The sequence below is a fragment of the Tursiops truncatus genome, chromosome 14, assembly GCF_011762595.2.
Source record: "Tursiops truncatus isolate mTurTru1 chromosome 14, mTurTru1.mat.Y, whole genome shotgun sequence".
Lineage (NCBI taxonomy): Eukaryota > Metazoa > Chordata > Mammalia > Artiodactyla > Delphinidae > Tursiops > Tursiops truncatus.
In genome coordinates, this window is record NC_047047.1 from 7,343,353 (window position 1) to 7,356,895 (window position 13,543).

The 13,543-nt window shown below is 36.5% G+C and overlaps 1 protein-coding gene across 15 annotated transcripts in view; it reads left to right on the forward strand.

The window, feature by feature from the left end:
• The window catches only part of TSGA10 (testis specific 10), a 106,628-nt gene extending 93,793 nt beyond the window's left edge, over nucleotides 1-12,835 (forward strand). For 14 of the 15 annotated variants that reach the window (XM_019931181.3, XM_019931173.3, XM_019931175.3 and 11 more), the window contains 4 exons: nucleotides 4,848-5,050; nucleotides 7,250-7,354; nucleotides 7,532-7,681; nucleotides 12,147-12,835. In XM_019931181.3, coding sequence (XP_019786740.1) covers nucleotides 4,848-5,050; nucleotides 7,250-7,354; nucleotides 7,532-7,681; nucleotides 12,147-12,171 — 483 coding nt within the window. In that variant the 3' untranslated portion in view covers nucleotides 12,172-12,835. Of the gene's footprint in view, nucleotides 1-4,847; nucleotides 5,051-7,249; nucleotides 7,355-7,531; nucleotides 7,686-12,146 lie in introns of those variants that run through there. The other variant, XM_073791055.1, reaches the window with a different exon arrangement.
• Nucleotides 12,836-13,543: the final 708 nt, after the last annotated feature.

The window sequence follows — 13,543 nt, forward strand, 5'->3', positions numbered from 1 at the left end:
GGGGACCGGCCTGGGAGCTCAGCAGCCTCCCTGGGCCCGAGTGGGCAGGGCAATCATCCTCCACTCCTCTCCTGCTCCTCCTGGATGGCCTCTCCCACCTGCATCTCCTGATCTCTCCGGCCTCCCTGCTATGCCCCCAAGGATGCATGTGGCCTGGATCGGGCTTTGGATAGGGGAAACCAGCTTGGGAGCTCAGCAGGCTCCCCGGCCCTAGTGGGCCAGGCGATGGCCCTCCGCTCCTCTCCCTCTCTTCTGGGAGAGTCTCCCCCAACTGCCTCTCCTGATCTCCCTGGCCTTAGGGGGCACAGATCCTGTCTGGCCTCCACTTCTCCTCCCCCCTCAGTCCCCCTACATCCTACTGGTTCACTTTGGGGTTCCTCCCATCTCCTTGGGTGTCAGAGTCCCCCACCAGCGGCCAGCAGGCACCCTAGTTGTGGGGAGAAGCTAACTCCACGTCTTCCCACACTGCCATCTTGACTCCACCCTCTCTTTCCTTTTTAAGGCTGAACAATATTCCATTGTGTGAATATACCACAGTTTGCTTATTTATTTGTCAGTTTGTGGACACTTGGGTTGCTTCCATGTTTTAGCTATTGTGAATAATGCTGCTATAAACATGGGGGTATAAATCTCTCTTCAAGATGCTGCTTTCATTTTGTTTGGGTCTCTACCCAGAAGTTGGATTTCTGGATCATATGGTAATCATATGGTAATTCTATTTTTAATTTTTTGAGGAATCTCCATACTGTTTTCCAAAGCAGCTGTACCATTTTATATTCCCACTGACAGTGCACAAGTGTTCCAATTTCTCTACATCCTTGCCAACACTTGTTTTTCAGCCTTTCTTTCTTTCTTTCTTTCTTTCTTTCTTTCTTTCTCTCTCTCTCTCTCTCTACCCCCCTCCCTCCCTCCCTTCTTCCCCCAACCTCTCTCTCTCTTTTGCTAATAACTATCCAGATGGGTGTGAAGTCATCAGGCTAATTCTCATAGTATTTTTAAATACTCCTGACATAAATTTTTTTGCCTTAGAATTTAGTTATTTATATATTTATGTTTATCCCCATAATAAGCTGTATTTCAAGTGCAAGAACTATCTTATTTATCTTTGTATTTCTTCAGCTGTACTATGCATATAAGGGACAGTCAAATAATTTTTCTAAGTTAAACTTTTGATTTTGAGATAATTGTAGATTCACATGCAATTATAAGAAACTATACAAAGAAATGTTGTGTCTCCTTTACCTGGCCTCCCCCAATGGTAACATCTTGCAAAACCATAGTATAATATCTCAACCAGGCTTTTGACATTGTTTCAGGCAAGATATGGAACATTTCTATCACAGGACCCATCATGTTGCCCTTTTTTAGCGCTATCTACTCCCCTCCTATCCACAACCTCTCCTTAACCCCTGGAAACAAACAGCTAATCTGTTCTCCACTTGTAAATTTTGTCACTTCAAGAATGTTATATAGATAGAATCATACGATATGTAAACTTTTGGGATTGAATTTTTTCACTCAGCATAATTCTCTGAAGATTCATCCAGGTTGTTGCATATATTAGTGGTTCATTCCTGTAACATAGTTTGTTTAATCATTCATCCTTTGAAGGACATCTGTTATTTCCAGTTTGGAGACAGAGAGATAGAGAGAGAGAGACAGAGAGAGAGAGAGAGAGAGAAAGACAGAGAGAGAGAGAGAAATTAAAGACCCAAATAAAAGGAAAGACATCCCACATCCATGGATCAGAAGTCTTAACACTGTTAAAATGGCAGTACTACCCCAAATTGGTCTACAAATTCAATACAATGCCTATTAGAATGCCAGCTGGCTTCCTCTTTGAAACTGACAAGATGACATAAAATTAATATGGAAGTGCAGGTGACCCAGAATAGCCAAAACAATCTTGAAAAAGAAGAACAAAGTCAGAGCACTTCCCAATGTCAAAACTGTCTATAGTAATCAAGACAGTGTAGTACTAGCATAAGGAAAGCTATATAGGTCAGTGGAACAGAATTGAGAGTCCAGAAATAAACTCTTACATTTGTGGTGAAGTGATTTCCAAAAAATTGGTAGCAGTACAATTTAATGGGGGAAGAATAGTCTTTTCAACAAATGCTACTGGGACAACTAAACATCTACATGGAGAAGAATGAAGTTGGATTCCTATCACGTACCATATACAGAAATTAAATTCAAATGTTTTATAGGCCTGTATGTAAGAGTTAAAATTATAAAACTCTTAAGAAGAGAACATACAAATAAATCTGTGTGACCTTGGGTTAGGTAATGCTTTTTTAGAGTCACATCAAAAGTACAACAGAATAAAAAATAGATTAGAAGGACTTCATCAAAATAAAAAACTTTTGTGCTGCAAATGATATCAACAAAGTAAAAAGACAATGCACAGAATGGGGAAAACATTTGCAAATCATATATCTAATAAGAGATTTGTATCCAGAGTATATAAAGGACTCTTGCAACTTAGTAATAACCCAACTCAAAAAATGGGGAAAGGATCTCAATAGACATTTCTCTACAGACACTACATAAATGGGCAAAAAGCACATGAAAAGATGCTCAACATCATTAATAATCAGAGAAATGCAAAACAAAACTATACCATTTCATAACCACTAGGATGGCTATAATTTACAAAAGACAATAGCAAATGTTGGCAAAGATGTAGAAAACTTGGAACCCTCATACATTGCTGGTGGGAATGTAAAATAGGCCTCTTTGGAAAACATTTTGGCAGTTCCTCGAAATGTGAAAAAATAGGATTACCATAAAGTCCAGAAATCCCACTCCTATTTATCAAAGAAGAATGAAAACATAGGTCCATGTAAAAACGTATACACAAATGTTCTTATCAGCATTATTTATAATAGCCAAAAAGTGTAAATAACTCAAATATTCCTACATCTATGCAAGGGAATATTATTTGGCAATAGAAGTAATGAAGTACTGATACCTGCTAAAACATGGATGACTCTTGAAAACATTACACTAAGTGAAGGAAGGCAGTCCCATAAGACCACACACACATTGTATGATTCCATTTATATGAAATGTTTAAAATAAAGCAGTTCATAGAGATAGAAAATAGATTAGGGATTGTCTAGGGCTAGTGCTGGGGTAGGAGTGGGGGAATGACTGCTAATGTGTGCTGGGTTTCATTTTGGGATGATGAAAAAGTTCTCACAATAGGTTGTGAGATTGTGGTATGATCATACAACTCTGTTAATATACTAAAAACCATTGACTTGTACAATTTAAATGGGCAAGTGGTATGGTATGTGAATTATATTCCAATAAAGCTGTTACCAAAAATGTGACGCTCCATTTTATATTCCTGCCAGCAAGGTACATGAGATTGCCATTGCCCACTTTAATGTTAATCAACACAAAAGCTAAGAAATTTGCCAGTTTGATAAACTACAACATTGGTTCACCTGAAAGAGATTTTGCTCCCCAGGAAACACTTAGCAATGTCTATAGACATTTTTGACTGTTACAACCAGGGTTGGGGGCTGCTGTGGATCTCTGGTAGGTAGAGGCCAGGGATGCCACTAAACATCCTGTAATGCATAGGGCAACTCCCTACCCCAAATAAATGTCCAACCTAAAAGATCAGTAGTGTCAAAGTTAAGAAATCCTGGACTAGAAATACCGTCTTGATTTAATTTCTATTTCTTTGATTATTAGTAAGGGTAAGTTATTCTATATGTTTACTAATTAGCTGTATCTTGTACATTTTCTGTTCACATCATTAGTTCATATTTCTCCGCAGTTTGTTCATCTTCCTTATATTAATAAGATATTAACTATTTACTGAGTTTATTTTCATCTGGTTTTTTTCCTCGTAAATTTTGTTTCTTTATAATGAGTATAAATATGTTTGTTTTTTCTACAGTCAGACATAATTTTTTAATTGTATCTAGTCTAAAAAGTTCTTCCCCTACCTGCCCGCCCCTTTCCTAATAATTTCATTTTTATTTAACTTTTTTTTCTTAGGGTTTTATCTTTTACATTTAACTTTTTTTTTTTTTTTGCGGAACGCGGGCCTCTCACTGTTGTGGCCTCTCCCGTTGCAGAGCACAGGCTCTGGATGCACAGGCCCAGCGGCCATGGCTCACGGGCCTAGCCGCTCCGCGGCATGTGGGATCTTCCCGGACTGGGGCATGAACCCACATCCCCTGCATCGGCAGGCGGGCTCTCAACCACTGCGCCACCAGGGAAGCCCAACATTTAACTTTTTTAATGCATATGTAAATTATTATAATATGTATTATGAGATAAGGAATAATTTTTTTCTAAATAATGTCTGGTTTTTCTCCTTTTGAAGAAACATTTGGCTTATAGAACGTATTTTAGGCTCAAGATAACCTTCAAAAAGTGAAGTTTTCCACAGGATCATGCAAGAGAGGGAATGTGCAATTACTCCTTATCTTTCTTAACTATGAAGCGCGATGACATTCCGTCAGGAAATTAGGTGTTTATAATTCACCCAACTCAGGACAAAGCAGTAGTTACAGATACTACCATGTCAGTCTTGCAGAAATAAGAAATATCAAAGCTGGAAATGGAAATTGTTTGAAGTTTGAGATTAATAACTCTTTACTTAAATTAATGAACTTTCTGATATTATCAGAGAGTTGGGGAAAGTGATACTCAGTGTGTGTGCGTGTGTGTATCTGGTAAGAAGGAGGACACAATTTCTAATCAAGAAATTAAAAGTGGTTGTCAGTTTATAACATAATACAGACATTTTATGAGTCTCTGATAATACATCAGTTAAGTGAACGAATAGGAATAAGTATAGGTGTCTTCCTATTATTGTACAGATGGAGAATGAGTTGGATTCTGCTCGTTCTGAAATAGAACTCCTCAGGAGTCAGATGACAAATGAGAGAATCTCCATGCAGAATCTAGAAGCTTTGCTGGTGGCCAATCGAGACAAAGAATATCAGTCTCAGATAGCACTTCAAGAAAAAGAATCTGAAATTCAGCTTCTTAAAGAACACCTTTGTTTGGCAGAAAGTAAAATGTGAGTTGGTTAGCAATATGATAACATAAAGTCTTATTTCTAAAGTTTTGGTACTTTATAGATTAATAGAATTTTAAAGCTGGCGTTTAGACAATTTAGTGTCATAATTTGCTATTAATTAAACTGAGGACCCCAAATATTGTGATTTGTCTAAGATTTAGTACTTATTTCTATTATATGTTTATCTAAATTTATCTAAATTTAAGTTTAACCATCTTTGTTGATTGTTTGGGTATAAATGAACACCTACTGATCTAACATATTGCCTTTAGGAAATAACCAGATTAGAAGAAATTAAGCACTTCTGAAACCAGAAGAATTTTTCCATTTATGGACCCACCTGATAGTGCTACCGTCTTTCCATTTGCCACATAATATTTCCCTATGTACCTGTAAGTGTATGCTGGTTACCTGGAAGAACTGCTGCATTTACAGAATGCTGAAGACTTCCTCCAGAGCATTGATTTTGACTTTTTTTTTTTTTTTTTTGGTGGTACGCGGGCCTCTCACTGTTGTGGCCTCTCACTGTTGTGGCCTCTCCCGTAGCACAGGCTCCGGACGCACAGGCTCAGCGGTCATGGCTCACGGGTCCAGCCGCTCCGCGGCATGTGGGATCTTCCCGGACCGGGGCACGAACCCGTGTCCCCTGCATCGGCAGGCGGACTCTCAACCACTGCGCCACCAGGGAAGCCCTGATTTTGACTTTTTATTTTAAGAATCCCTAATACCGTTAGCACCTTATTTACAAGACTGGAGGATTAGGTGGAAATGCCTGCCTGCATAGTGAATATTTTATTATTAAACATAGTGAATATTTTATTATTAAAATACTAAACTAATATTTTATTATTATTATTATTTTTTTTTTTTTTTTTTTGCGGTACGCGGGCCTCTCACTGTTGTGGCCTCTCCCGTTGCGGAGCACAGACTCCGGACGCGCAGGCTCAGCGGCCATGGCTCACGGGCCCAGCCGCTCCACGGCATATGGGATCTTCCTGGACCGGGGCACGAACCCGTGTCCCTTGCCTCGGCAGGCGGATTCTCAACCACTGCGCCACCAGGGAAGCCCTAATATTTTATTATTAAAATATTTTATTATTAAACTTAATATTTTATTATTAAACTCACTTCTCACAAAACTTCATGGGGACCTTTAGCCTCTGTTCTTATCTGTCCAACCTATAACACTTTTTCATCCAGCCTCAACTCTGCCCTCCCATCCGAGCAGGGGACGTGGGGAAGGACAGGAATCATGGTCTCAGGAATCAGCTACTTGTAGGAGCCCCGACTAAGCAAAGGCTGCAAAGCCAGGGCCCGTTTCCTTCAGAAACTGATTTTAGGTTTTGGCAGCTGTGATTGAGTCATTCTTTTCAATCACTGCAGCTGGGCTTTTGGGGTACCTTCAACCAGTTCTGCAGGATGATTTCCTCAAGCCGTAGATGGAAATTGCCTCAGTGAAATGTGCCGACTCTCCCACCTTAAGGGGTACATTCTGTTTTAGACTGGCTGGTGAGTAGTATCAAGTAAGCTTGATAAAGTTGTGTGTTCTTAGTCTCTAAAGTTTAGACTCCAACAGTCTGTAATGCAGTCCTGAAAGGCAGCAGATAGGATAGAATGTTCTGTGCAAGAAGCATTCACCTCTGTCATCTGCCTCATGGTAGTGTGCCTTATCACAGGGTTTTTGAGGCAGTGTTTAGCCCTAAGGAAGATCCTGTTAAATTGAAGAGATTTTGTTTTTAACAGTAGATATATCAAATTTCATTGCAAGTATATATAAGGCATTTGGTCAATTAAATGTACATATATACACACACATTCATCATGGTGCTAGTGAATTCTAGTATTATATGCACTGGAATATGCACCTAATACCTTAAAGTACACTTGTAAAAATGATCTGCAGTAAATAAGTAATATAGGTAGATAATAGATAATAGTACCCCTCTAAACATAAAGAAACTGAGACAGAAAAGGTTTAACTAATTGAATGGGGCTGGGACAGCTTAGGCTTTTAGTAGGCTACTTTGCACATTTACTACATCTAAAGCTGGCATATTTTAGATGCACTAATACATCTATGAAAATGACAATTTTGCTTGGATCCAGCTGAGAAACCATTGCCAACATGGTTTCATGTACTCTAGGAGTCCTAGCCATATTTTACCTGTAATTAACTGTCACTCACAATCTTTTACGCAGGGCCATCCAGAGTAGAGATGTGGCCCAGTTCAGGAACGCCATAACGCAGTTGGAAGCTGATTTAGACATTACCAAGAGACAACTAGGGACAGAGCGCTTTGAAAGGTAAGTGTGTCTCTATGCCACGTTCAGCCTGGAAAGCATTGTTCCTTGGATAACCACAGATTTTGGTTATTTCATGATGCTTAGATTTTAAAGCATGATTTGAACTATAGTTCTACAACAGTGTTAATAATGTCGCTGGATATAAAGTTTAGTAAAAGTCTCACTGTTTTGCTTTAGGGAAAGAGCTGTGCAAGAACTTCGCCGCCAGAATTACTCAAGTAATGCTTATCATTTGAGTTCCACAATAAAGCCAAATACAAAATGTCACTCACCAGAACGTTCTCACCATCGATCTCCTGACCGAGGCCTGGATCGATCAGTAGAAGAGTAAGTGGTTTAAGGATCCATTCTTCGGGAACCATATAGCAATAAAAACTGAATATCTGAGGGGGTAAGAAAACTCTGTAACAGTCTACCATTAATAGTGCTATTTAAACATCATTACATAATTAAGATATGTAGACATAAAAATAAAGTATTTTGATAATTAGTTTTATATAAATATGTTAAAGAAAGGTCTATTTTATCTAATGTCTACATAAATTATATTTTTAAAATCTGATTTTCTTTTTTTTTCTACATCATACAGTTTTTTCATATACTTTCATTGACAAAATATTGGCTAATTATTACAGCACCATAAAATACATATACTTCAGGAAAATAATAGGCTAATTTTTCAGAGGAAAATATTTTAGATATATTCTTGTATGTCACAAATTTCGTAAAAACATTTCTATTTAGAAATAATCTCAACGTTACAAGAAGTTAAAAAAAAATAATACAAAGAACATCTGTGCAACCCTTTACCCATACTCACTATTATTAAAATTTTACCGCATTTGCTTTTTCTGTGTTTATGAGACAACACATGCTGTCTCATGCACTCACATTCTTGCACTTGTTCCTCCCTCTCTCTCTCTCTTCTATCACATTATCTTGCTAAATTCTTTTACTTTTTCATTAAGTTTTGTAATTGAATCTTTAGGGGTTTCCAGATATACTATCATGTCATCTGCAAAAAGAGATAATTTTATTTCTTCTTTTCCTATATGTATCTCTTGAATTGTATTCTCTAGTTGACTGCATTTGCCAGTATCATCAGAATAATGATAAATAGCTGTAGCAAAAGTGGACATTCTTGGGGCTTCCCTGGTGGTGCAGTGGTTGAGAGTCCGCCTGCCGATGCAGGGGACACAGGTTCGTGCCCCAGTCCGGGAAGATCCCACATGCCACAGAGCGGCTGGGCCCATGAGCCATGGCTGCTGAGCCTGCGCATCTGGAGCCTGTGCTCCGCAACGGGAGAGGCCACAACAGTGAGAGGCCCGCATACTGAAGTGGACATTCTTGTTTTAATTCTGACCTGTGGTGGGAATGCCAGTGGGGTTTGCCCATTAAGTAAGATACTGGCTTTAGGATTGAGGTTTATATGTTTTATGATATTAAGGAAATACTACTCATTACTATTTTTTCAAGACTTTTTATTAGGAAAGGATGTTTTTGTCAAGGGCCTTTTTATCATCTATGAAGATATGGTTTTTCTCTTTAGAACTATTAATATGTGAATTATATTAATAGATTTTCAAGTACTGAACCATCTTTGAATTTCTGGCATAGCCCCTACTTGGTCATAGTATATTATTTTCTTGGTGTTCACTATTTCATTTATTTTAGATCTGTGTATCAATATTCGTAAGTGATATTGGTCTGTAATTTTCTCTCTGTGCTATTTTTATCAAGTTTAGATATAAATGTTATATTTGTTTCACAAAAAGAATTTGAAAATCTTTTGTTTACCGTGCTTTGAAACAAGTTATATAGTTGGGGATTATTTGATCTCTAAAGATTTGGGTGAGTTTACCTGTCAAACCATGTGGCCTTGGTTCTTTTTTTTTGTGGGATGTACTTCCTTAATAACTTTTTCTATGCTTCTTTTTTTTTTAAAGCCTTGACACGACTTTTTTTTTTAATTTATTAATTAATTTATTTTTGGCTGCGTTGGGTCTTCATTGCTGCACGCGGGCTTTCTCTAGCTGCGGTGAGAAGGGGCTACTTCGTTGCGGTGCGCGGATTTCTCATTGCTGTGGCTTCTCTTGTTGCAGAGCATGTGCACTAGGTGTGTGGGCTTCACTAGTTGTGGCACACAGGCTCAGTAGTTGTGGCTTGCGGGCTCTAGAGCACAGGTTCAGTAGTTGCGGCGCACGGGCTTAGTTGCTCCACGGCATGTGTGATCTTCCCGGACCAGGGCTCGAACCCATGTCCGCTGCATTGACAGGCGGATTCTTAACCACTGCACCACCAGGGAAGTCCTCTATTGCTTCTTTGGAAATTGGTCTTTTTAAGCTTTCTATCTCTATTTGCCTAAAAGTTATCTAGGCTTTCAGTTATCTAGGTTTTCAAATTTATTTGCACAGAAGTAACCAATGCAATATCTTATAAATTTTAAAATTTCTTCTGTATCAATAGTTATATCCTTTGTCATTTCTTATTTGTATGTTTCATCCTTTTTTTGTTGATTACCTTAGCCTATGGTTTGTTTACTTTGTTCATTGCTTCAAAGAACAAGCATTTTGATTTATTGATTTAATCTGTTTTTCTTTCTTATTAATTTCTGTTTTTATTTATATTATTTCCTTCCTTGTGCTTTTTCATTTACTTTGTTGGGTTTTTTTCCCTAGAGTTTTGAGTTAGAAATTTAATTCATTTATTACCATTCTTTCACTTTTATTGATGTAGATATTCAGAGCTATGAATTTTTCTGTGATCACTGCTTTAAATATATCCCATAGATTCTGATATATGGTGTTTTTGTGATCATTATTTTTCATAAATTCTGTAATTTCTGTTTGTATTTTCACTTTTACCCAAGAGTTATTTGATAGAAAATCTTTTAACTTTCAATGAGAAGAGCTTTTTTGTTTGTTGGTTTTGGTTTCATTTTTAATTCTGAGTGTTATTGCATTGTGATCAGAGACTATTGTCTATAATATTTCTATTTTATGGACACTACTGATTTTTTTTGTACTTTACTGCATGATCAATTTTTGTGAACAGTTCATGTGCACTTGAGAAGATACATTCTTTCTTATCAGAGTATAGTGTAATATATCTAAAAGATTTGCCTTTTTAATTTTTAGTTCTTTTATAATGTCGTTTAATTTTTGTTCACTTGTTTTACTAAGAATGGTGTTTTAAAACCTATTATTAGTATGTTTTTATTTCTTCTTATGTCTCCTATAAATTTTGTTTTATATAGGTGGTTTGCTGTTTTATTTGTGGCATAGATATTCTGAACTATCATATCTTTATTGTGAATGTGGCTTTTATGAAGTGTTATTTTCTGATGCGTTTAATTTTTTTTGGAAGGAGGAAGGACTTGACGCCTGCTTTGTCTGGTATTAGAGTTACAACTCCTGTTTCCTTATTGTCTCCATTTGCCTGGTAGATCTTGGTCCATCACTTTATTTTTAACTTTTTTGAATCACTGCATTTTAAGTATCTCACTTCTACATAGTATGGATTTGAGTTTTGCTTTATGAATCATTTTGAAATTTTTTTAAAACAGGTGAATTAAGCTCCTTCATTTTATTGATATAACTTAAATTTGGCCTCAACTCTGTCATATCATCTTATGTTATGATAACCGCGTTTACTATGTGATATTTACTCTATTTGATTATTCTTCTTTGCTTGTGAACATTTCTTTTGATATTCAAGAAGTTTTGTGTTTCATTATAATGGTTACCTTTCTATTAATACTTTTAATAGTACCCTTAAAGTACCCTTTTTAAAAAATTTTAACTTTTTGCTGTTAGTTTTAAATGGTATCCTTTGACTGCCACCTATTATCCAGACAACAGTCAATGTACTTAATTTACTTTCCCCGAACCACTGATCTGTTTCTTGTTCCTCTAGTGTTGCCTTTTCAAGTTGTCATATAAATGGAATCATGTGTTAAGTAGTGGCTGACTTTCACTCAGCACTACATATCTGAGATTTATCCGGCTTGTTGTATGTATCAGATATTATTGGATATTCCTTTTAACTGCTGAGTAATATTCCATTGTGTGACTGTAACACAGTTTTGTTTTGCTTTGTTTTACTTTTTGTTATTTTGAAATCATTACAGCAGTCTCACAGGTAGTTGCAAAAATAGTACAGATAGTCCCACATATCCTTCCCCCAGCTTCCCCAATGGCAAGCCAGGAAACTGACATTGGCATAATTAACCAGTCTATAGGCCTTATTCAGTTTTCGCTAGTTTTTACATGTGCTTGTGTGTGTGTGCAGTTTTTTTACACAGAGAACATATGACATCACCACAGTCAATATTCTGAATTGTTCCATCAGCCCCGAGGAACTCATTCCTTCATGATACCCTTTTATGGTCACAGTCCTCTCGTTCTCCTCCCTATTCCTGAGCAAACACTAATTTCTTCTCCAGCTCTATTATTCTGTCCTTTTGAGAATGTTGTATACATGGAATCACACATGGGATGTAAGTTTTTGAGACTGGTTTTTCTCTCTTAGCACAGTGCCCAGGAGATCCATCTAAGTTGTGTGTGTCAATAGTTCATTCTTTTTTATTGTTGAATCCATAGTATTCCATGATATGGATGTATCACAGCTTGTGAAAACTGAGTGAAAAAATACATTGTATCTGTTTTCTTACACAGAAGCTGAGGGAAAAATCCTAAGTCTTACCAAATTAATATTAGAACACATTTTTTTATTCATCATGAAATCATTGAGTTGAAAATATTAATCTACATAATTTTTTTCTCTCTTATAGGAATCTTTGCTATAGAGATTTCTGACACGTGAAAAGATTCTTCATATCCTTGGGAGAGGTCAAAGTTTCAAACTGATTTTTTTCTTGCTATATGATTGCATTTATCTTTTGAATGCTTGACAATGTTAAATGAATTTATTAACGTTGTGCCTCTGAATCTCTGTTTTCATGTGCCATATCGCAGTGATCTGAGATGACTTGTAAAAAACAAAAATGCATATGTCTCTTTCTATCCATACAGTAATAGTGAGTGTAAAACCTGCTTACTTCACTATTGAACACTGTTATGTTAACTCTCCGGAGTAAATAAAGAAGATTATAAAAAGGGGGAAAAGCGTTTTTACAAAACTGATTTTTTCTTTGTGATTTATGCTTTCATGGCTGGACAAGTTGTGCCACAATAGGTGCAGTGTACCAATACTGGCCTGGGACCCCATATTCCATTTTGGAACCAACGTGACATTAACTCTAGGCCATAATCTAACTTCAAAGCAGTAGATAGTACGAGTGTGTCAGGGTTTTTAAATACATAGTGTTGTACCACTAATTAACATACATTTTCTACGATTGTTTACCCTTACTATTTTTAGAAAGGTAGGTGATGCTATATCTGTCAAGAATGTAAAAATTTTTAAAAAGTCTGTATTTTTAATATGTTTTTCTTTAAAATATTAAAATACTGCAGTCAACTTAATTGCCATTTTATTTATTTATTTTTTTGCCTGTGGCAGCTGTCTATAATGTAGAGTACCAAGTTCAGTGGTGTTTCCTTATTTATTCCTTATTTATTCCCTAAAATCTCCTAAATCTCTTACCGTTTCTGTCCATAGACTTTGATTTAATGCTGATATTACAGTCTGAACACTACTGGTAAAAGCTATTTGTACTCTTGCCATTTTAATAATTTTTAAAAAGCCCTGTCATTAATAGTATTCATATGATGCAGACAGTTTCTCATTTTATAGAGTCACTATTCATTATGACTACAGTAATGTAGGATAGTGCCCCGATTTAGGTCTTGTTTATGCATTAGCTCTCTAATGTTTTTCACCATAAATTTATGCTCTATATTCACTTTACTTTGATTTTTAAAACCCTTGAGGTTTACACAGCTAGTTCAGGACAGTTATTACAGATTGGTTTTAAAAATTGAATAATTAAAAATAAGATGTCTTTTTAGAAACATGTTACAGAATAATATACAAAAAGTTTTTCTTGCTGGTATTAAATAATATACAAATAGATACGCAAAATTAACCTCTGCTAGGTAGCAAAGCATCACAATATTCATTTTAGTCTCTCCACCTCCTAGAAGAGCTGATAAGGAGCTGAGTGTCACCTATTGCGTGCACTTAACATATATTGGGGTTTTTTAAATTAATTTTTATTGGAGTATA